General features: G+C 38.6%; 1 protein-coding gene across 11 annotated transcripts in view; it reads right to left on the bottom strand.

Annotated features, from left to right (window-relative positions):
- Window positions 1-1,203: 1,203 nt before the first annotated feature.
- Window positions 1,204-25,236, bottom strand: part of SULF1 (sulfatase 1) — a 148,771-nt gene continuing 124,738 nt past the window's right edge. For 9 of the 11 annotated variants that reach the window (XM_071420776.1, XM_071420783.1, XM_071420766.1 and 6 more), the window contains 9 exons: window positions 17,617-17,833; window positions 14,181-14,427; window positions 12,418-12,514; window positions 12,236-12,330; window positions 11,765-11,830; window positions 11,105-11,277; window positions 9,986-10,128; window positions 9,759-9,882; window positions 8,744-8,865 (listed from right to left, as the gene is read on the bottom strand). In XM_071420776.1, the coding sequence (XP_071276877.1) occupies window positions 8,759-8,865; window positions 9,759-9,882; window positions 9,986-10,128; window positions 11,105-11,277; window positions 11,765-11,830; window positions 12,236-12,330; window positions 12,418-12,514; window positions 14,181-14,427; window positions 17,617-17,833 (1,269 nt within the window). In that variant the 3' untranslated portion in view covers window positions 8,744-8,758. Of the gene's footprint in view, window positions 3,613-8,743; window positions 8,866-9,758; window positions 9,883-9,985; window positions 10,129-11,104; window positions 11,278-11,764; window positions 11,831-12,235; window positions 12,331-12,417; window positions 12,515-14,180; window positions 14,428-17,616; window positions 17,834-25,236 lie in introns of those variants that run through there. The other 2 variants (XM_071420831.1, XM_071420836.1) reach the window with 2 other exon arrangements.

Below are 25,236 nucleotides of genomic sequence, written 5' to 3'. Positions count from 1 at the left end.
TCACACTCCTGTAAGACACCTGTAAAAAAGGCTCCCACTGAGTTTAGAAGGTAGGGCACTGTTTAGCTGATAGTTTAAATGACCGAGTACTGTCCTAGAAGACAGAAGGGAGACAACTTTCAAACTAGTAAGATGCTCTTTCTGCCTTTTCCTCAGTGAGTACTTTAAGCTCTCAGGTAAGGAGGAAGGGCAAGTGGGATGAATCCATGGTTCACTCTGTTGCACCATTCCCTTCTCTATCTCTGCCCCAGCATTAAGAGAGAAAGCACCTTGCTTGGTTCTTTCAAAGAACTTGCTTGGTTCTTTCAAAAAATGTAGGGCACATTGTTGGTGCTGCATAATTCCCTGCACAAAGGTACAAGAGCTGGTTGTGTGGGACCTCCCTTCAATTTGCCTTTGTCCTTCAAGTCCTCCCAAACTCGCTGGCTCAACCTGCTCTGCACGCTGCTTTGAGATACACCCTGTGCTTGCTGCTGTGCTCTCAGGGCAGACTTCTCCCAGGGCTCCATCTGACATTGCAGCGACTGCTTTTTGAACACTTGGATTCATCCACTTTCCTGATCCCCGCAAACATCACCTGTAACTTCATGTCTGCAGGAGCATCAGAGTCCCAGGACTATGTAAAAGAAAGAAGAGCTCAAGAAGCACAGATTCAGAGGTTGAGTTTAGGCATGAAAGTACTCCTATTGACAGGCCAATGAACAAACATAGAGTTCATGTAAGAGAGAGTTTACCTTGAAAGCTAAGTTCCTTTTTGTGCTGACTCTTGTACAAGGAGACACAAGTCCTGACTAGTGGTTCACTCTTGGTAAGCACTGCATGTCTGGTCTGCAGTGCTGTGCTGTCACAGGGAGAGCTGTGCAGGGAGGAGAGAAAGCAGCAAGGCAAGACATGGCTCCATGAAACATTTCATTACTTCTGGGAACTGCTGGTTTTGCAGCTCGGTGCACGGAGTTCAAGGAAGAAAGGACCAGATGAATTTGGAATTAAAAAAAATTAAAATCACAACGTGTCTTAAACAAAAACATATATACATTACTCACATCTCCAGGAATAATTTACACCTAAAAGAATGTTGTGTGTTATTTTGTTACCTGTCACTTTTAATGTGGATGGATGCTTAAAACTGAAACTGTTGACATATTTTTGAAATAAACCTTATTCAGGAGGAAAACTGGATCATGTGGACTTCTCTGAAGCAGGTAAAGTAAAACACTTTTTATTTCAAGAAATATTGCTTCTAGACTTTCCCGAAGCCAGAATTGTACTATAAAAGTATCACAGAAATATTATACAAGATTTAAAAACACAGTTTGTAGCCTAGTAACTTAAAACCTATGTACAAATAGCATCATTCATGACCATAAATATGTGTTTCTATCAATCAGCCCATGACACATACATCAGATAAAGAACTAGTAATTTTAACATATTTACAGAGTCCATCAAAAAGACTGCTTCTTAAAATTATTAAAATCCTACTAAAAGAATCTCCTTTTTAAAAAAGTTTCAACTTAAAATACAATGTAATGAATGTAAGTTTAACCTGAAGTGCTTGCAATAGCCAAAAAATATTCACTACACTAAATAACATGTAACAGGTAGGAAATGCACCCGTGAGTTGGACACTGTGGAATTACATCTGTTTGAGGTAATTCTCTTTTGTTGCTGTGGTGATAATTATTTAGAAATTTATAAAAGAGCAAGGGAAAATATTAAATTTTGACTAATACAGATTTTCAAAGTCATTTTTGTGTTATACTTAATACAATTTAATGCTTGGTAAAGTTCAAGAAAAAATTCAGAATACAACAACAAAAATTATTACTAAGCCACTATTTTTTACTCTCATGTGCCTTTTGTGTCTAAAATAATGGAAACCTAACATGATTTTATCATTCCCTTTAATGCCTGTTGAAAACAGAAAAAGAATTTAAGACTCAAAATGATAATAATGCTTTCAAGATATTGCTCAGAATAATAAAAATCAGGTGGGGCAACAAAAGCATTTATGTACTGATGTAAACCTTTCTACCACTATCAGCAGAAAAAAAAAAGTCAGAAAAATTAACGGAATTTTAATACTGACAATATCAACATATAGGGAAACAATCCAATTTAAACAAATCCTTCTACAGTTCACAATCATTAGCCATACCTTTCTGAGAGTAAATTTACTAAAGCAACAAAAACATGCAATATTTTTGCTAAGATAATATTTGAAGAGTCTGTTTCCACAATCCATGGTGTTTACCTCTTTCAGGTCAGTCTGTTTATTGGTTTCACAATTTCATAAGACAACGAGCAAGCTAAGAACCTGTAAGGTATTAGATGCATAAATGGTATGGCATACAGATTTTAAAAGTGCATTTTACTTGAAAGCATGGCATTAAGAATTGCCAGTGGTTAAAATAATTGATAAAAAAGACATTATGCAGGCATATTGGGTGAACTGAAACACTCAGTCATGGTGGGATCATTTGGAAATAGAGAAAGTGACTTCGACATTCTTTACGAAGAAATAATTTTTAGCTTTCAGAGAATGTGCTACTGCATTTGAAAGTTAACACTGTTTCCTTTAATGGAAAACTGGAAATCTTGCTTCCCAGTGTGGAGAAGTGAAAGCATGTGCGTGTGAATAAAAAAAAAAAATGCACAGAGACAAATACTGAACTGGGCTCAATTTAGCTGCAAAATGTATCTACAATAAACATGGAATGTCAGTTGTCTTGATTACCTTTATTAGTTTGCTAATAAGAAAAAGGAGAACTTATTTAATGGTTTACAACTTGATCTAATCCAAGGAGAGTGGAGCTGAGGCACTGCCTTCTGCATTTAGGATTTGTGAACTTTCTCCTGCAAGACTCTGTTTGGCTTTTTTTAAGAAAGTTCCTTCTTCCTGGGTACTGACAGGTGAATCCCTAATGGATATATTTACGGTCTGACGGACAAAGGGTTCATCAGACCTCATGGGAAGATACATTTGGTCTTCAAATATATCTTCCACAGTGTCACTATCCTGATGAGTGTCTTTCTGAGGAATGCTGATGGGCTGTAGCATGAAGCTATGCTGGGACTCCAACTCTATCAAACCGTTCCCACTGAAATCCATATCAAAACGGTCAGATTCTTTATCCTCCATCCATTTTTCAGCTGGATGACTATTTCTCCAGTGTGCGTCATTCAAACTACTTTTCTCAGGAATATCATTGTTTAATTCAAGTTTCCTCTCCTGACTTAAATGCACTGTGCTCAAAGCAAGGGTTGCAAAGTCTGTTGGCACAATAAGCTGCAACTCTTCTGCAGTCAGGCCGCTGGACTCCTCAGCAGAAGGCATTTCCACCAAGGTGAACGGCGTGGATGATTCCTCCCCGTTGCTCTGACCAGTGTTATCCTTGTCTGGTTTCTTTTGCTGGTAGTAACTGTTCAGCAGTGCAAACATTCTATCTACATCCTTCAAGTAATTAGTCCAGTCAGCCAGACTAAGTCTAAAGTTGTGTCTGTATTCATATACACTTTCATTCACACTGTACAAGTCTTCCAGTCCTTGCCAGTCAACGTCGCCAGTGAAAACGGGCAGCTTAGCCTTCCCATCCATCCCATAATTGTCCTCTGTTGAAAGAAAGAATAAAGCCTACTGGTGAACACTATTAAAGGTGCAAGCAAAGCTTCCATGTGTGTTTCTACTTCAATTGGCTTGAGAGCACCCCTGTTCATAAAGCAGGTAGCTCAAAGACACCCCACCTCTTCTGTCAGCAGAGGAATGTTCTGGCCTTGGCTATGTTCACAGCCCCTGATAAACACACAGCAAGAATTCCCTGTCTCCTGCTCATCCCTGGGCTGAGTAAAAAAAGAACAAAATCTGGTCTAATGGGGCTTTGTGATGACATTCAGAGATAAGTCCTTCCTCTGATATTTCAAGGCAGGAAAAATGTTTCAATACAAATAATCCATTTGCCTTTCTTGAGCACTCCAGCAAAACATGCAATTACCAAACAATGGTTAAGTATAAAAGAGGGGACTAACTCTGAAAGCCATTGGTGACCTGAACTTCAATGCCCACATGAATTCTGTTTCTGGATAGCTTAAAAATATGGTCTACAAACTAACCAGACAGATTTTATTTAGTAAAGGATAGCCAAAGGGGGTTTTAATCTATTTCATAGGCATTCATTTTAGTTTACATGGAGCAATTAGGGGAAATGAAAGCTGTAAAAAATTGGTGTGAATTAATCTGGAGGACTGCACCACTTTGTAAAATAGTGTTAAAACATAAACAGAGAATCTTCTTAAGGTTTTGGGTTTTTTTAAAAAAAGCTTTCAAAGAAAATATCTAGCAGCCTTTTCAAATAATAATTCTGAATAAAAGGGTATAGACACGGGTCTGTAAGTAACAACTGAGCTGCATTTTTTATTGATCACAGAAGAAAATGCAAAGACACAAAAGAAACCCATTTCTGAAATATTTTAAAAATTTGCTACAGTATCTATAGTGACTCAGATTATCACCTGTGGTGTGAAGCCAATTTTATACTGAAAAGTAACTGAACAGCACCAATTAATTTAATTCACTGGGCAGACTCAATTCACTGGAAAGATTTTTTCAACAAGGTGGTCTACAAGGAAAGACAAATCAAGCAATGCAAACATTTGTCAGGGAAAGTGAAATTTTGCCCTTACAAATGATATTGCAGGCAATCTTTAGTAATTATCTCAATGATAATGATTTATTCTCTTCATGAAAATTGTACAGGCAGGTAGGCTAGTAGCAATTGCTTTAGAAGTTCAAGTGGCTACTTTCCAACCATGTGAACTGTGCTCAAATCCCCATCTATACTGAGCCCTGCATCCCCAAAGATGGTTCTTGGCATCCCCATTAATCTGTTTGTATTTTAAGTTGCCCATTCTCTTTTCTCTTTATTTAAGTAGAACAGAAGATACAACTTTTGTCTATCATAGATTACATTCTTTGCTTCTTACTAGCTTGGGATTTCACAGTAAAAGAATTTCTCCAATATTTAATACATCATATGGAAAGTCAGAAAAATACCATTATGGTCAAAAAAAACCCTTGATATTTTCTTAAAATGTAGGGCCTTACTCTGCTCCCACCAAGGAGACCACTTTCCTTATTTGAAAACACCTGAGTCTTTGCACTTAATTGGAAATATTTTGCAACATAAAATTTAAATATTTTATTTTTTAAATATCAAATTATAGATTTTTTTTTTGCAAACATTTTACAGTCTTCCTGATTCAGGAAGAAACAAAAGCTTTTTGGACTTTGTAGAACAGCTACAACAGAGCATCTTCTTTCTTTCCTGAAGCAGACAAGAGAAATGAAATCATGGCATGGCCACATGACAGCCATCTTTGTAAGTCCCATTATGGATAATTTGTTTCCTGGAACAAAAGATAATTAAATACCACAGAGATTTCAAGAAAGAAGATTTACTCTTCCAGTGCTTAGAGGCATAATGGGCCCTAGAAAACATCATGGCAGGGGGCTGCTTTTGCAAGGAATTTAGTCACTAAACCCTTGAAGACATTAACCACACTGCAGATGCAACAATATTTAAATTTTTCTGTTATTATTTGTATTGGTAGGGTTTGGGTTTTTTTTTTCCTTTGCCAAGTCAGAGCCTGTATAGGAAAACAAACCATTGCAGGGACAGTCATGTGGGTTGTTATGTTATGGCAGGAACTGGAACAGGAGTGATGCTGTTTGACTGGCAACAGCTCTGGGGACAGACCAGGGGACTGGGGACAAAGCAGGAGCCATAAAGGTGCATTTGGGCCCAGGAGAGCCTCTGCTGCCCATCCCCAGCAGGGGAACAGAGGCTTGAGCTGGGTGGCAGGTTGGGCAGTGGGGAAGTCTGGGGACCAGCAAAGAGAAACAGGGTTTCTGAGGAGGCTCAGCAGCAGGGCAATGGGGCTGTGATGCACAGGAGTAAGATCAGCAAAGAATTTGCAGCGTTCCTACAAAATAGCTGAAAGTCTGAGTCAGAGCTACATGGTCCTTCACTCTGGATCTATTTTTTGCTCTCTAAATGTGGCACTGTTTCTGCAGTCTCAGAGAAGTTTCACAGCTGGGAAGACACTGGGAATTGTTCCATGATCTTTGTGTCACACAGAGGAAAATAGTTTGTTTGAAGATAGAGATAACTTATATTCATATATGTTAAAAAAACAGGGATCAGGGAAGCAAAATCTTAAGGTCCTAGAGCTATTTTGGTTGACTGAGCAAATTACTTCACAGTTTAATTCCACAACTTGCAGTAAGCATGAAAAGTCTCCCACTGAAATTAAAGCAAACAGAGGGAAGAGGAAAGAAGAAGATTTTCCCCTGTAAGAAATTTTGTTACAAATAAGTATGAAATGGGAAAGTGCAGATGAGTTGCATTTGAGAAACAGCACGGCAGTAGTTTCCTTGATCAACATTTTGGAATTTCTCAGTTATGACATAGATCCAAAAGAGAAAAAAAAATATTGCTAGCTGTTCAAAGCAAAACTTGCTCCTTTTCTTTTTTGCTGTTTTGCTGTTTGTTTGTTCATTTGTAGATCAAGCTTTAGTTAAGCTTTACTCTCCATTTATCCTACCCTGGCATCCTCTATAATGCCATCTGTGCCTGTTTTATCTCAAAACTAATAAGAGATTTGAATATGTCTCCTTTGAAACTAAAGACAGGTGGGTAAAATCACATCCTTGGTGGCTTTGAAAAACTTCAGACAAGTAGGAGAGGAGAGAGGAATGTGCAGTTCACACATCCTGTTATCAACCTTGTCTGCAGAGCCACGCTCTGTCCATCACAGGGCAGAGGTGGCACCAGTTTTTCCCTGCTGAAGCTCTCTGTCCCTTTGTGCAAAGCAAGCAGCATCATTCTGGCTATTTCCACATGGGCCCAGTGCCTTCCTTCAGCACAGGCAGTGCTTTACTAACTCAGGGCATTTTGAACTGGAAACAGGTCTGAGTGAGAATCAACATGATCTGAAGGAAGCCTAAGGAGCAGTTTAGATGACTTTCCATTGTTATTCCATCTGTTCTCTCCAGGCAGCAACAAAAGTATTCTCTAGTGGATCATTGTAATAACTCCTGATAAATGGGATTTGTTAATTTTTGTTTTGTTTTGGTTGGTTGGTTGGTTTTGTTTTGTTTAAGAAAAAGAAAAACATTCTACCAAGATGGGGCTTGAACCAAAATGCTGAATGTGTAAATTGAGAAACTGGGTGTCTGCAATGTCATGACACAGAACAATATTGCTTATGTTATATTGTACTGCTATTTGTCACAGTAGCAAAATGTTTATTGTATGTTCTTTGGTATCAGAAGTTAAAATGTTTTTGTTGCTAAACGGTGTAGGAAGATATAATTTAAAGACTAATCCTGTGTGCTCTCCTATTTCATATAGTCCTACAGTCCAAAAATGCCACTTCTGTTAGACCTGTAGTTAAAATGAGGAATGCTTACTTACAAGGACTCCTTCTAATGAAAACCTTAAAAGCATAATTACAGGGATTGCTTTCTATCATTGTAGCAACCAGCTCCCACCAGGCTGTAATGAGCAATGCAAACAGTGGGATACAAACCAAATAAAAGCTTATGATTTTCCTAGATCCCAAAACTAGGAAATACAAAATTGGTTGCAAAAGAAAATTTAGCTGCTTAAATTGGAGATCTATACATTGAAATACATTAGCTTAATTGTCCTCTGACTCCTGGAAACTAGTGAAAAGGTTCTTTTCAGAAGATTCTGTGAAAAAGGTTTTATGCAGACTTGTACACCCCTTGGACTCCCTTGTTTACTTTTCAAGTAAGCAATGTGTACCAGGAGCTACTCCTCCAAAGTGTATAGAGGTGAAAATGTAAAAAACTGATAAACTGTGAAAAGGAGTCCAGTCTAAATATGACATTCACAGATGTTAATCTGGTTTTCACCCTGAGAACAAGCACTGCTCAGTGAACAGCAAGTGCAGTACTCTTAAGACCTGCAGGTTTTTCAGTCTCTTCAGGTTTTTGCTTTATGTTTGTCTGGTTTCGCCACCAGGAGACACAGGGCTCTGAATGGTAAACATGTAGGTACAATAAGTATACTTTTAAACAGAAAAATATACTCTCAAAGAGATGTCTGTCATGTATTCCTCAGGTTCAAGTGGTAGGCTTAAAAAACCTCACTTGGTGCCTTTCCTCTGTTCAAATAATACAACTGTTTAAGGAAATTTTATTTCATGCTAGTCTGATCTGGTCCCAGCCCAAAGGAGCTTCATCTTTCTGCCACACTTAAATTCAACACTCTGCTGCTGGCTTCAGAGCACAGGCTGCTCATATTGAGCACTGCTTTTGCTTAAAGTGGTATCTGCCAACATTTCTGAAAGCCAGTGAGATTTTGCTTTGCTTCCATAGGTTTGACTAGGTCCTTTGTACTTCAGAAAGCCTTTTAAGTATACTTAGTTTACATTTAAAAAGCAGCTGTGAAGACCTATTAAATAAAACCAGAAAAACACCTCCAACCCATCCAAAATCAACACAATAACACAAGAGCAACCCAAAAGAGGTGATTCTTCCTGTGTAATTTTCCTTGGGCAAACATCTAAGGAGTACAGGCATGAAATATGAGCTGTATGAAGTCTTGCTATGACAATGAGCTAGGTTAAATGCAGAAGGGTAGATATAAAAAACAATGGCCAAGTTCAGTGTAGGGTAGTTAGAAAATGCATGCATCGAAAGCTACGCTGTGTGCAACATGGCAGGATACAGACATTAGTTGAAATGGACTGGAGTCATGCAATTATTTGGAAAGAAGCTGCTGAGGAGAATAAAAAAGTGTGGATACCTGTGTGGATCATAGCTTCCTCCATCTTTATTTCCTGATATAGGAAAATACAAGAGTAACTTTTGTTAGTGTTTAGAACTTGTAAAACCATTCAAAATGTAGTTTTCCATGCACAGCATCTAATTCCTAAAAAGAAATGTACTGTGTTAAATAAAGACAGAGCTGCAGTCCAACAAAGATTTCCTGGAAGTTTTACACAAAAGAACTGAAAACCCACAGGTTCTCAAAAATAATAAAACCCCAAAACAATTAGAAAAAAGAGAAACATTGGTAGATGTAGAAAGAGATACAAAGAGGCAATACCACAAATTATGTAGAATGGAGCATTCCTGTGAAAAAATAATAAATCACAATGTTCAATCAACCAGAGTTAAGTGCAATGAATTCCAGAGACTTGAAGTAAAAATAGCTTTGTTTTACTCAGAGACTCTTGTAAAGAAATGTTGCTTTCTTCAAAAATGAAGGACGTTACTGGTGATTAGAAGTTTGCAACGTTACGTCTCAGTTGTGGTAAGGAACCTGAAGTTGTTGACATAGGCAAACAGCATTTGAAATAAACACAGGATTTAATGCCTCACCTGATACTGGGAGGCAAAAACTAATGAAATAAACCCTGCAAGAGAGAAAAGAGTTATGGCTGTGAAGATCTGCATGCAGCTGTTATTGATTAGCTCCAATAATGATATCCCTTCTGCAGCATTTCTGTCAAGTGATGGGTTTTGCCATCAATATCTGTCAAGAATAACCTGTGCAGACTTGCAAAGAAGCCTCCTGGTCATGCAGATGTGCACCACTGGTGTATATGGATAATTCCAAATTGTTCAGAGCAACACTTAGGAGAGTGACACTTCATGGATACAATTAGAACTTAAGTAGATGAAAACAATGTTAATAAAATGGAAATAAATGCTGCTATTTATCTTGTACCTGTTTCAAGTCCCTTTGGCCTTGGATTGCACTGCTTGTAACCTTGACAACTTCTCAGTTCCATCAGCTGGATGTGTAATTGATTCAAAATGCCTCTTTCCACTGTGTGAACTGTATTGGTCAGCTGAGAAAGAGAGGAAAGAGGGAAATTATTCTTGTTAACAAAAATTAAGGAAACCCTGGAGGAGTCTGGTGAATGACATTTTGTAACAGGGAAAGGGGTTTACCTGATAGGGATCAGTGTTCATATCAAAATATTCCAAGAAGCCGGTTGCAAACTCACAAAACAGAAAATTGTGGGTGTCATTAACTGTTCTCAAACACCAGTAAGTGTTGTTGTTGGAGCTTGTGCAAGCACAGAAAGAGCCCACTGTAATTATACAAACAAGTTATTAATTTCCAGTCAAAATAATATGCTTGTTTCTTCTACTAGTACCTTAAATCACAGTAATAAAATACTAGCTTTGCCTTAGGTTTTTATTTCGATTTATTTAGATTTGGGTACTGTGACAGCTGTGAACAGACTTAATAAAAATGGTAATGGTATTACAATACAGTAAGCCCTCTTTAGATTGTGAACTTTGTCAAAAGGACATTTTTTTACCCCATGACTGTTGCTGAAGCATTGCCAGAATGCACAGCAATATGAGAACTCTTTTCATAACTTTTCATTGCTCCACAGTTAAAAAGAAATTAACTAATGTAATTGTTGTATTTAAAACAAAATCATGCATATGACTACTTTAGGAATATTTTTAAATGTAAAGTACATAGCAGAAGTCCTAGTACAATCAGATTATCACTAGGAGACAATTTCTTTCTCCAAATGAAAAGTTGTTCTTAGCAAATTTTCAGCTTGGGGTCAAATATGTTGTAACTTAATCACCACCTGATCTTGAAATTTCTGCAAATAAAGTTTTCAGTCACTTTTCTTTCTCCATCATCACAAGTGAGAAAAAATACTGGTTTTTAATGCTGAATCCTGAGAAAAGTTTAAGTATGTCTCAGTGGGATAGTAATCTATATACTCTGAAGTTTAAAGAGACTTAAAATATCCTTCGCCTCTAATATTTTGTTCATATACACAAGTGCTATGCAGTTATGATTTTGAAAATATTTTAGCATATAAAAAGTGGAATAATGGGAAGAATCATAAGGGATATTATCTGCATTTTGTTCACTATATGCTGTTTATGATATACTTTGAAATAAAAATGTTAAAGTAGACCTTTTATGTGCTGAAGTTTTTGACAACATTAAAGGTCAGAATAATGTTCTGATTGCATGAAGTGGAAAACCAGCAGAGGATAACCTAGATCACATCTGCATTTTGACACAAGACTCACAGTTCCAGAATGGTGCTGTTTGCCAGTGGTTGTTGTCATGGGTGAAACATGTCAGCCCAGGAAGGCTACACTCATCTCCCTTCTTCTGGCGCCTTTTTCCCTTGCGCTCCTTCTTCCTTCTCCGGTTCTCTTTGAACAGCTGCAGTTTGCCATCCACCTCCTGTGCTGCTTCTCTGTTCAGGGAGGAAGTTGGGCATGGATGACTAAGAACAGTCTCTGTTTGGTTGACAACAGCACTAGCAGTTTTTACATCTTTCTGGATTTTATAAAGGTGAAAGGATGAGGACAGGACCTTCTAGCTCAGCTTCCCCAGCTGCTAAGATAAGGTGCTCCCTTCAGCATGCATGAGAAAGGATGCACTGCTGCATTTAGGTTTTACTGGATCTTCTTAAAAAAATATTGATCAGTTTCTGATAATACTATTTTCATCCTTTTTCTATCAATAGGTTGAAGAAATATTATCCATAAACTTTCACAAGTTGGCCCAAAACTACTGAATGTTTCTTGTGATAGCTTGCTACATGTGACCTTTTCTTCCCTTCACTTAAAACACAAAACACAACAAAACCCAAACCAAAAAACTCCCTAAATGCCCAAAACTACATTTATCCAGTCACCAAAAAATCAACTGTGAGAGTGAGAGGTTAATAATAGCCTTACTTGAAGGGATGAAGATGGCTCTTGAGTTTGTCTTGGGCCTTTACCCCCTTCTCTTTGTTGTAATAGCTACAGGGAAAAAATTTAGGAATTATTAAGTAATTAAACTGCTTTCAACACAAAACCAAAACAGAAATATACCATGGTTGACATTTTCTTAAGGAACTATACAGACTTAAAAATTTCACTTAATTTAAGGAAGTTCTATCTGTGTGATCCTATGCTAGGCTATAGCAGAACTACAGCTGGATTCAAACATGTTAGTAGAATACAAACATATGTAATCTTAAAACGTTAAAGTTTATCTTCTTGTGGTTCACAGTAGCTTCTACTCATATCTAACTAAAAAGAGGCCTACAAAGGTTATAAATATGAATAAAGCTTTGGTTTTTTATTTTCAATCTCAAGCTCCTGGAAAATGTATAAGCCTTAGAAATCAGAGTAGTATTCAGTATTTAGTACCACCTCTCTTACCTCTGTTTACTACAGTCACATTCATCTGGTTTTCTTCTTTTTAGGTGTCCTCTAACTTCCCTCAAATTCTTAATTTTGTCTTGGAGAGCTTCGATCTGCGAAGAGGGTATTTCTGACTCAGAATTATTCTTTGAAAAGCTATCAGTGTAAAGACTTCCCTGAGATTTTAAAATACCTCTTACCTCCTTATCAATGTAAGCCTTGTGATCCTTCCAGGCTCTGGCAGACTGGTACAGCTCCCTCTCACAGTGAATAGTGTCATTTGGAAGAATGAAACATCTGTGGATGTGAGTTTAAGAAATAGGAAAATGAAGGTCACTTGTTTCCCAGTTACCCACCCATTTTTTCTCTTTCTTCCAACATTCCTTACTTTTTTTTTTTTTAATATTGTTAGTAAACAGATAAAAAGGAACCTCTACAAGGTCTTCCTCTGTTGACTTAATAGTAACAATTGCTTTTATCTGTTTTCTCTGGAAAACTTGTCAACCACAACAGATGGTCTGTGCCTGCTAAGCAAAAAATGCAATAAATTCTTATTCAATCAGAAATGAAATTGAAACTGAAGTAAAAATCTGCTCAGAATTTAAAGCCCCTTGTTAATCATATGTGCCATTGTTTATTTAACCACCAGCTGCTGAGAAATACGTTCTCCTTGCCACATGAATGTGGCTCATCTTCCCAGCATGCAAAACACTCAAGAAGAGAACATGCAGTCAGAGGGCTGAAGATCAATATAATCAATAAAGACCAAGAAGAACCAAAGTTAGAGGAAAGAGTTCGAACATGTCATTAAACAAAAGGTCTACAGAGCACTTGGGTTAAAAATCAGCGCAATGACAAAATTATTCACAACTGTGTTTGAAAAAACAGCTCTACCAAGAGGAAAAAAAAAGCACAAGAAAGACCAAGGCAGTGGACTGAGACAGAAAATCCAGCAGAGTGCAGGCTGGGCTTTCAAAGTCCCCATGCTGACAAACAGAAATTCCTAATTAGAGAAATATAATTTTATAGACAGAACTTTTCTTGGGTCCTCCTTCATCAGAACTCTTCTTTTAATTTTTGAGAAGAATAACAGAAAAAAGAGGTAGATGCTCATCTATGTTAACATTATCCTATTCTGTTTTTTTTCTTCACTCGAAGAATTCTGAAAGCAATGCTGCTCTGTACAGGTCAAAACACTTTATGGAGAAATAATATTTTTTTCTGGAAAACTATTTAAAGCTTTAATAATTCTATGGTTGGAAATTATCAGCGTAAGAAAGGATAATTTCTACTATTCAAAACTAACCTTTGTGTGCTCCTAAAAAAAAAGAAGAAAAGAGATAAACTCTATTTACATTTTACATATAATAAAAGAGATTCAACAAAGTTTTTTTTTCCCCTGCATATTCCTGGATTTTGAAAGAAATAATATTAAATTTTTAAAATTAAAAATTATTTTGAGGTGTTTGCCTTTTCATTCAGATTTAGTGTATCTTGAATAAACAGGTCTAATGTAACTTAGCTAGTGCTAATGTCTGCAAACTTTAAATTACGAAACATGATGTAGCTGATCTAGTCTATCCTCATGGGATGGGATCAATCATCTCAGATTTAGGCCTCTATGCTAAACTGTAGTCTAGACTTTATAATAAACAGCAGAAGCATCAGCTTAACAGGGTGATTAATCCATCATAAAATGCATATTTTGATACAAGGGATGAATTTCCCTCTGGAGATGCCTACTCTTCCCTAGAAATAAAACCTAAACCAGAGGTCTCCAATTAAAATACAGATACTAAATATAAATTATTCCACTTCCTAAAAAATACAACTTGGGTGAATCTAAAATCTATGATGTCAGTTTCAAGTTCCTAAATATTGCACAGAGGGAGAAAGAGTACAGCTAGAAAATGAAGATTTGGTTTTAAGAAAGAGAAATACCCTATAGAGAAAGCAATCATACTTGTGTGTCACTCTGACAGAGCTGGGTTGACCCAAAGCATCAGTGCCATCGGCGACCATTGTGTCACGAGCAGCACGAGCAGTTTCCTCTCCTTCCTCCTCATTTCCAGCATTGTGACGCTTGGTGATACTTCTGGTCTTCAACACCTGCAGTTCTTCTTCTTCCAGATTTATGTCATATACCTCACCTTCAAATTCCACTGACAAGGACCGGGTTTGGCGAGTGTGAACAAATCGAGGTTTGTATTCTGAACCAGAAGAAACATTCACAGTCAAATATATATGTATATATAGGTATATACATGATCTGTGTCATGAACACAAAACATATTCCAAAGAGAAGAATGTGGTTCAGTTAAACCAGTTGATTTTTTCTGTGACTTTACAGAAACTTATTTAATGTTTTTTTTGATACATTGTGCCCCACACTTCCATGTGTAGCATGAAATTTTGGTTGCTTCGAGGTATGCATTTCATGCTAGTCTGACCTTATGCCACAGTTAGCATCTAAATCTTCAAATAAAAAACAGTATCTCTGAAATCAGATATCTAGAAAGAGACACTAAAAAAATCAGAGAACACAGGATTAGAAACCACTTTAGAAAAAGAAATCATTCAGTACTGTGAAACAAGGTTAACACTTGTAAATTGGCATGTGACATACTAATGTAGACTTTAGAATAAAAAATTAATTTTGAAAAGGTTAACACCTTTTCCTTTTTAAAGGTAAGAATTTGGAGGGTAAGAATCGATCAGATATCAGTATCTGTATGTACCTATATGTATATATGTACATATACTTCAAAATATATGTCATCTGTATTTATGTGTGCAAGCCATAGATCACCAAAGAATTGCTGCATTGCAGAGCTACAGTGAAATTAATTATGCCACTTCTGCCCCTTCAAAGCTCTGAGCTTAGTAGGGTTACAGCTCTTTTAGTTACTGTGCATATGAGTAAGATTAACTAAGACAATTAACTCTTTTGAGAGGTCTTTAATTTCATGTGCAAGAGAACCTCTGTTTGGTCACAGACTGAAAGATTTTACTTACACTTTTTACTTCTTTTGCTAAATGCACTTGATCCAAACCAAGATGATAAAACTATCAGTCAATACCACACCAAAGCATACTGTATCTAGCAATGGTGCCTTGCAAAGCCACACACACAGAGCTCTAGACATACAAAATTAAGTTTGTAAAAAGTGAGTTGTTGGGCATTTCCATTTGTTGCATCCATGCTGAGCACACCCACGTCACCAAACAATAATTTATCCAGCAGAAAACAGCAGCTGTAAGAAAGTACTGCCTTTGGCAGGCAGCATCAGTTCTAGTGAAGTTTTTATGTTAGTGTCTTTGAGAGACACAGGCTGAATCTTTCCTGCAAGAATTTTTTAAAGGAGAAGATAGTGAGCCTCATTGAACTTTTCATTCAAACCACCTTGGTCTAAACCTTTTCAGCAATCACCTGCTGTCAGATGGAAAAAAGTCTCAGTCAAGGCAATGAGGACATTCATCTTCATCAACAGAAAAACTAGTTTCAAAGCATCTTTCTGGTCTGTAACCATATCACTCTTTAATAAAATTATGTAAAAGATTCATAGGGTCAGACAGGACAATTTCTTGCATTTGACAGCCTCTGATGATACTGCTTAGTAAACAAGAGGCTGAAAGGGCGGAATATAAAGGCATCTCATGCACATGTCATCTGAAGACAAGCCTGAATTAGTAATTCCCTTCAAAATATTTCATCATTATGGATCTTTCTCTGCTCTACTCAGAGGACTGTTAAGGCTGATTTGGAGGAGGCAGAGAAGGGAAGAGATGTAAGAATGTTGTAAAGAATTAAAGCATAACAAAACAACTTTTCCCGATGCCTCTTTCAGATGTTTTCCATCCTTCCCCTACTTTCTCTCCCCAAGTAATTTGTTCCAGTCACAATCCCCCTTCAGCCCTTGCTGGTGACTTGGTAGCACCTCTTTCCAAGGTACACAGAAGGTATCTCCCCACAAAAATATCACTTGAGGGAACATTCCCAAGTTTGAGAATCACCCTGGCAGCCTGTAGGATGTACACTTTTCAGCAGAGCTCTGCCTGTATACACTGTGAGGTTCCTCTGGTCATACTAAACAAATGGAAGAAATTAGATCAAGACAGTATTTAGGCCAAACAATGAGACAGCTTAAGACAGACAATATTGTGGTTGAATGTACAAAGAATACCAGGGATTCTTGTTCACATCCACAGTGTGTGGGGCTTTAAATCAGGAAATATTTGGAATGATACTGACATTATTTTCTTAGTTCATAGACATCTGTGCAGCACCTTCTAACTTTTGTTTCTCATACAACTTCACTAACATCTTGCTTTGAAGACCCATCTTTATTTTATTCCCCAGTCTTGCACTCTCCTGCTGAAGAGCACGAGAACACAGCCTGGTCTTCAACAAATTCTAAAATCTGCTTCTATTGCTTCAGCTACAGAAATTCACTTGCATTGCTGGGCAGAGCTAAGAAAAATCGTGCTCCATTTAAAATAACAGCCTCTTCAAATAGGCTTCTTTTGTAGAAATCATGAGCAGAAAGAAACCCAAGTGCTACAGTCCTAAAACCCGCTTGTACACTCCCTTCAGCCCACGCTCCACTAGAGGACACTGTGATCTCGCTGCTGTCCCTGCGGGGATCCCGCTGCGCAGGGCAGGGACAGGGGAAGCGAGAGCTGGGCAGAGTTTGGGTCCGAGAGCAGCCCCGGCGCGCCTCGGGGAGCACATGTGTGCGGGGCATCGCCAAACTGCGAGTGAACCCAGCCTTAGCCATGCAATAAAACGCTTGTGGCGGCCACCTCGGCAGGCAGCGGCCCCGAATCGCCGCGGGGCTGTCGTGTGGGAGCTGTGCGAGAGGTGGCACCAGAGCACCACCGCCACCAGCGCCGCACCGCAGCCTAAAGGCTGCTCCTCAACCTGATCCAAGGGATAAATATCCTTGCTCTTGCTGCTGTTAGAATCACGGAATGGTTTGCGTTGGAAAGGACCTAAAAGAACACCCAGTTCCAGCCCCCCTGCCGTGGGAAGGAACACTTGCCGCTAGAGCAGGTTGCTCAACCTGGCCTTGAACACATCCAGGGATGGGGCATCCCCTTCTCTGGACAACCCTCACAGTACTGATTTTCTTCCTAATATTTAACCCAAACCTACTCTGTCCAAGTTTAAAACAATTTCCCCTTGTCCTATCACTAAATGCCCTTGTAAATTCCCTCTCCAGCTCTAGGCCCACTTTAGATACTTATTACAGAGGAAATTATGCAGAACCTGACTACCAATTCTGGACATCTTCATGAGACACGAAGGTGAAAGCAAGAGCACACTGGTAGGAAAATGCTCTGCTAGCCATTTCCCCCTGCTGTCTGCCTCAGAGTCCAAGGGATCAAGTAACACTTACTTTGCACATTAGGGTTTCTCAGGAACTGTCTTTGATTTTTCCTTTGGGTCCTGCTGTTCCGGTAATCAGTGTCTCCACAGTGGCAGTCCTTGTCTTTGCCGCCATAGCCCCGGGAGTGGAGGCTGCGCGTTCTCTTTCTGATGGCCAGGATGTCGCTCGACACCTTGCACTTGTGGATTCGGAGTTTGCCAGAAGCATCCTCTGTGCACTGCCACTTCTGCAAGAGAGAGACATGAAGGTGATTTCCCAGCAGCCTTCCAAACCCCTGTTGCTTTCAGGTAGACAGTTGAAGGAGACAGGTACATTTGTTTTTAAATTTAAGCAGCCCCTTAAATAGCAAACTGAGAAGGGAAATATTTTAGGGCAAAAATTCAGTCACATTCTCCACAAGGTCTTTCTCATGCTAGGAAAACATAAGCTTGAATGAAATCACCTCAAATCTGCATAAAATATACAACCTGGACAAAAAAAAAACCCAACAAAACAACCAACAGAAAACAAACACATATATATATAAATCAAGAGTATCTAGACTACACACATCCCTGAAAAGAGCAACTTAAAAGTCTTAATTTACTGAGTCAAGGAGTAGTAGCAAGGCAGTTTTCACCCACCCTTTTTCTTCTTTGAAAAAAAAAAGTACTTTGTTCTGTGACTTGGATTTTTCTAGCATGATTCAGGGAAAAATAAAAATAATCCCAAGTCCATGGATGAGGAAGAATTGGTTCAGTTGTAGAGTGTTTTGGAAAGAAAAGAACAAATTGTGGATGTAATCTACAGAAAAATACATAAACCATTCCCTACAGTCAGCAGGTGCAAGCAAGGGGAAGAACCTTAGGGACAGTAAACAAGAAATTATCTTGGATAAACTCCTTTGGAGTTATAAGTCATGAGATTTGTATGAGACTTGGGAGGAAAAGCTCTGGAAGGAGTACCTGTAAAAAGCATTGTGTGTGTGCTGAATATCAGAGCAAGTGTGGGAGAATGAAAGGAAACAGTTTTTTTTTTCCAGTTTGTCTGCACAATATCTGCCTGACTTAATTATCAACATCACTGAACCAGATGGAAGATTCCAGGTGGATTTTTCCAGTGGATCCCATCACCTTCACATTTCAAATTAAAAAACAACTGGGACTTTAATTTCCTTTCCACATCATACTGTTTTAAAAAACCTAAATGTTATTTAAAAACAAAAGAGATCAGAGCTCCTTTGCCCACACCCAAAGCTTGCCATACATGGCACTCACAATACACTACACAAAATAAGAAGTCTGTGAAGATTTTAAGTCAGCAGTAGTCTGAATCACAATAGGTAAAACTAGAAATACGTACGTTTATTTATAATTTTAATGCAACCATAAATTACTCAGTGAGTTTTGTTCACTTCTTCATCTTAAGCCACAATGAACAGAGTTTGCATACAAAGCACTAAGCTTGGTTGGATATTGCAAAGAGCAAAACTCAGTAATGCTATTGGTAACTGGAACCTTTTAGCTGCAGTTTCAGTAAAGTTTCTCTGTACTGTGTCCTGTTTTTGGTTTCCATGACTGAATAGCAAAAGTAGCTTTCTCTTGCCTCATTAATAATAACAAGAGAGATGAATGCTGGTTCTAATGGAGTTGCCAACCTAATTTTTGAAATGGACACCAATATCAGAGTATCAGAGCATGCACATTTCGGTGAGCTCCATTAACTAATGGCTGCTCTGGACTGTTTTGGGGATGCTGTCATGCTGACTGAAGAATGGAGAAAGAGAACTGAGCCTCAGGTAGATTTTCTGGCCTGATAACCTGAGGAATGAGCTGATGTGAGTCTGAACCACAGCACCACGAGTGCACTCTCTGGCCTAACATGTGGGCTGAATTAAAGATGGATTCCATGCTGAGATCCTCCTGTGGATTGGCAGGACTCTGATCTCAGAACAGTAAGCCATGTGTAAAAGGACCTTAATTTGAACAAGTCCAATAACTGGCAGAGAAATAACACTTGTGCCCAGACTTTCAGTGTAAAGGTACATCTGCAAGTGACAATGTAACTTTCTACAAGAAAAGGTGTCCAAGAGCTGTAAAGCTTTGCAGATTTTATTCTCCCATAGCATGTGCTCTTTTCCTTCTGCAGCAAGAGATGATTGTTACAGGACAAGAGTTGACTGCACCACTATATTTCCTGTCTTTATTTGGTATGTGTTACATTTATAAACATATGGCACTATCTTTTAAGGAGTCTCAAAAGCAGCATTTTAAAGTAGAATAAATATTCTCTTTGTCTCTTTGCATTAATCATAGCGAGAGGTTGTAGGAGTGGCTTCAATAACCTTTTAGATCATTTTTAACAGTATTATGACTAACACTGAAACAACACACTCTGTGTCTAGTACAAGCCAATAATAGTTCCCTATTTAAAACAGGGATTAAATGTGATTCATTTCCTCTTTTATTTTCCTTTTTAAAATTTTATTTTAAAAAAGTGTCATTATAAAGATGCTTTGGAGTTCTAAGATGGAATTTTCAGTCTAACTTTCCTGAATCCCTGCCCATGCCAGTGTAATCAGACACTGAGCATGCCTTATGCAGTTAAGTCATAATGGTCCTTCTGCTCATCTTTAGATCTATAAAATGCATTAATGCACATAAAGGAAGATTCTGACTGAATGCACTGCCCTGTCCCCTGTTTTCTACCTTCTTTCCCAGTTTGAATACCAAACTATTCTTTGAAGTTCAGGACTATTAATTTTGGTTTCTGGCTCACGATTTCTCCATCAATTAAACAACCCCATTAGCTAACACAAGCTAAATATGTCTTCATAAAATTTTAATTTGTATATGTTTTCTTATTTTCCCCATGTTTATATTTTTTCTTACAATGATATTTCACAGGACACCTAAGACAATCTAACAATTCACTGTTGCCATAGGAATATAGGATAGTCCTTGCTTCTGGCTGCCTGTTGATTTAGGGACCCTTGCACTGATTTATTCTCACCTTGGTAGGAGAAAAGAGAACTAACTCAGAATTAAAACTCTAAAGCAATAGTAGAGAAAAAAACCAAGCTCCTGATATTTGGCTGCAACAAGCTGTTATATTGTTTCAGTCATGTTGTGAAACTTCATCTGTGTCAGCCTTTTTCCTTGTCATTGACTCATCTTTTCCTTCTTTCATCTCATTTCATCACTTACCCTCCAGCCACTATTTCTGTCTCACCTCAGCTCCTTGCCTTCAGTTCACATTCCTCCTCAATTTCGGTTCAGAAGGAAAGCAAAGGTGAAAAAGGATCTTTAATGCTTCCACACCAGTGGAGCCCTGACACCCCATACCTGAAAGCTGATGGAACTTAGCCCACTGGGAGGAGCTTTGCTAGTTTACAGCCACCCTGAACCAAGCAGGGTTTGTTCTGCATATGCACTTGGAGCCTTGGCTGGGTTTGTGTGTGCTGGCTGCCAGCTCTTCCCAGTGCCTTCCCTGCCCCCATAAGCAAATTGCAAAGGAGCTTAGGAGAGATAAAAGTGTCAAAGGACTGAGCAGCTAAGGACTTTGGATTTGTCTTGTTTGAAAGAAGCAGCCTGAGGGGCAATGTAATTTCTCTTCACAGCTCTCTGAGGAGGGAAAGCAGAGAGGGTGATGTGGATCCAGTGATATGACATGTGGGAATGGTTCAAAGTTGTGCCAGGGGAGGTTCAAATTGGACAATAGGATGCCTTTCTTTACCAAGAGAGTGGTCAAACACTGTACAGGCTTCCTGGGGATGGGGTTGTTGCCCCAAGCCAGTCAATGTTCAAAAGGCATTTGGAAAGTACTGTTAACAACACACCATGGAAGTGGCCAGGCAGTTGGGCTCAATGATCATTGTAGGTCCCTTCCAACAGAAACAATTCTCTTCTATCCTATTGTGCTGATTTAGGCTGAGGTAGAGTTAATTTTCTTCACAGTGGCTGGTATGGGGCTGTTTTGGATTTGTGCTGAACACAGGGTTGATAATATAGAGATGGTCTTGTTATTGCTGAGCAGGGCTTCCACAGAGCCAAGGCCTTTCTGCTTTTTCTGCTGCTGAGGAGCCTGGGTGTGGCTGGGGGGCTGGGAGGAGACACAGCTGGGACAGGCAACCCCAACTGACCAAAGGGATATTACAGACCACAGCACATCATACTCAGTATATAAAGTTAGGGAAGAAGGGAACATTTGGAGTCATGACCTTTGTCTTCCCAAATCATTATTACATGTGATAGAGTTCTGCTCTCCCAGAGATGGCTGAAAAACTGCCTGTCCCTGGGAAGGGGTGAATGAATTCCCTTTTGCTTTGCTTGTGTACACTGCTTTTCCTTTCCCTATCAAACTTCATCTCAACCCATGACTTTTACAGCTTTTGCTCTTCCAATTCTCTCTTCAATCCCACTGGCAGGGAGAGAGTGAGTGGCTGTGTGGGTTTAGTTGCTGGCTGGGGTTAAACCATTATACCTATCCTATCCTATCCTATCCTATCCTATCCTATCCTATCCTATCCTATCCTATCCTATCCTATCCTATCCTATCCTATCCTTCAGAAGTCAAGCTGCTTTAATCTCTGCCAAACCTGAAGTTTAAACATGTAAGTACCTGTGCCTGTTCCTCAGTGTTGAGGCAAGCAAGGCAACGGTGCTGCAGCAGGAGCTTTTCCTTGGATAATGGCACTAGCATGATGCACTTTCTTCTGGGGATAGAGGTTTGTCCTCATAATGACATTTCAAAGACAAAGGGTAGAACATGGGCTGGTTAAAAGGGATGGTTTGTCCTTGGTGGCTTTGCTTTGCCTTGCTACCTGGCATGCCTCCAGTTGTGACTTCCAGCTACATAAGGAAGACAACACCAATTGGCTTCATAACTACCTGGGGTCTCAATTTCCTGGTATTAATCAGTTGTGCCACAGCCTTAAAATTTAGTCTATTTCATTAATGATTATGATTAAGGCATAAAACTATACATTCAGAATGAATCGTTGTGATGTGCTCCACTGTAAATAGCTACTCAGGCAGGACTTCCAATCATCTTTGTGCAGTTAATAGACTGTGATGGATTTGAGGCAGTTGCTGTTCCCTTATATAGAGGGGAAATGAATTAGACAAGTCATGAAAAGCATCCCAACAGTAGGCAAGCTAAAGGTTTCTATGAAATGTAAACACCTAGTATTTGCAGTAGACACGTCAGTGTTAAATACCTTGTCAGATTTTATCACAAAGTTATGAAACCCCGAAAAACATGCAACCGGAAATATAACATAGCAGCAATATTTTTACAGGTGCTTTTTCATTTTTGTAATGTATGACTGACTTTGAGTATTATTGCTCAGCCCAGGGAATGTTAAGATAAGGCCTGAAAAATGAAGACTTCATGAATTTAAATAAGTCCTCAAGATTTCATTTCCCTTTTTTCCTGTTTCGAAAGGTACTCTCTAAATTTGAAAAGAGTATAGATGGAAATACCATCACAGGCTGAATATGTGTGCACCATTTTCCTTCATTAGCAGCAACCAGACCTGGGGGAGTGCCAGGGGACTTGATGTGATAATGCTGGAAAAGGAGTCTGGTTCAGGGCTGTGCTACTGCAATCAGAGCTGTCTTGCTTTTGCTTTCTCTGGGCCATTAGAAGAGGCTGTGTCACACAACATATTGAAAAGTGCCCTGTAATTAGTTGTCTATGGTAAACAGTACAGAGCAGCAGCAGTTCATTTCTGCTGAACTGGACCTGAATACTGAGAAATGTTTGCTGGTTAAGGTCATGTCCTCTGCGCATTCCCATAGAGCAGAACTGAACCCTGGTCCTGACCAAGGCTCCTCAATGCCCCTGGAAATACTAATCTGTGTTGTTTCATCTCAGCAGTACTTCAGCATTGCACACGAGTGCAGCTGTTTAACAGGGATGGTTTGCCAGGTTCACTCAGGGAATTTGGAATTGCTGCATTTTTGTGGGAAAAAAAATCTCCTCCTCCATTTTAGAGCTGAGTAGATACAGCCTGTAATGGCAGATCCCAAGTTTCGCACCACTTTCTCATAAATGAACCACTTTCTGTTGGATCATGCTCCAGAGTCTGACAACATGAATATATTCAAAGGCAGTTATTTACATACAGCCTTAGCCTCTGAGAAATGTTCCTAAAAAACACAATGGTCGTGGTTCAACAGATAGGGAAGAAGTTTGTCCTACAAGAACTGATGGGCAGAAATGTATGACAGGCTTTAGAAATATTTTTAGAGAAAGGCACAGGGACGGAATTGGAGGAAAAAAGGAATGAAGGAATTAATCACTAGATAACAGAAATAGCTATATAAAAATTAGCAATTCTGAGCTACATCATAAACTTATGAAAAGAAAGAAAGAGAAAATTGCCCAGGAATTTTACAGACTACAAAATTTTGCATTCTTGCTGTATAGGCAAGATTGATTTTAAGTGTCACAGTTATAGCAGTTCTCTAGTTATAAAATATGCATGAACTGCATTGTCAGCTCTAGAAATGTAGGCACCTGGGTCAAGACAGCAAATATTTCTCCTGCATAGCATTCTCTACCAAATCTATTAACTTGTCTGTAGCTCAACATCAAGAGACTTCTGTTGTTATCCAATAAACATCCACTATCAGGTGCAAACAAATAGGAGCTAATGAAAAGGATAAATTTAATCCTTTAGCTAAAAATAGTAATACCAATAATAATCTGTTACTATTATGTGATATACATTTAACTTGCAGAGGACTTAGCTTATATCCCATTTCACTGGATACTTTAAAATGGAAACTGCAAAAAGATAACCTCAAAGGAGTACTACAGCAAGTGTTAAAAATAATTCTTGCATAAACTGTGTTTTCTGTCTAGACATTTTTGGTACAGAGAGTTACTTTAATAGAGGTTTAAAGAATTTGCTTTGTTAAAAACTGTGCCACTCCACCAAAAAGGTCTTTCTGTTAGAGAACACCAGTAAGATGATAGTGAAAATGTTGAACACAGTTGTGCATTGAAAGAGATGAAACCAGTGAATCCAGTAATCTTCCTGGAATATCTCTGGATTTTATCCAGGATAGACTTCATATGTCCAATTAAGAATTGCTTGAATTTAAAGAATTGTCAAATCTGGGAAGAGCTGCTCTTTGTTTGATAAAAACTTAAATATTTAGGCTGAAATGTGAACTATTTAGGCTGAAATATGAAATTCCATGCCTTGAAAGATTATTTTTACAGATAAAGGAACTTATCTTCATATTTGGTTTCAACTCATAAACAGAGTGGTATTTTAACTAGAGGTATCATAATTTCTGGCAATTCCTATGAATTCTTGAGCACCTAAATTGCAGGCATGTTTCTGTCAACTGTGAGGGATGACTCTGCAGGGTCTAAAGTGAGGAATAGCTACAAGGGCTGTTCACTAAGTGCATGAAGTATGCACTTAGTTTTAGGCACATAACTGGTCCCAAACACATGTGCTTCCAGTTAAGCCTGTGCATAGATACTCCACTGAATTATTACTAAAGAAAAGATGGTATCAATGGGGAGATGGCAAAGAAGAGACAGCTTTGAATCAATGCTCTGATAAAACAGGTTGACCAGCAAGTGCTTTTTGACTCCCGCAAGTATCAGGAGGTTGTTCTGGAATCTGGA

Source organism: Agelaius tricolor, unplaced genomic scaffold (assembly GCF_023055355.1).
Source record: "Agelaius tricolor isolate 1412-34295 unplaced genomic scaffold, bAgeTri1.0.p SCAF_2, whole genome shotgun sequence".
NCBI classification, from domain to species: Eukaryota; Metazoa; Chordata; class Aves; order Passeriformes; family Icteridae; genus Agelaius; species Agelaius tricolor.
Note: the sequence above shows the minus strand (reverse complement) of the source record. Positions and strands in the feature narration are given on the sequence as shown.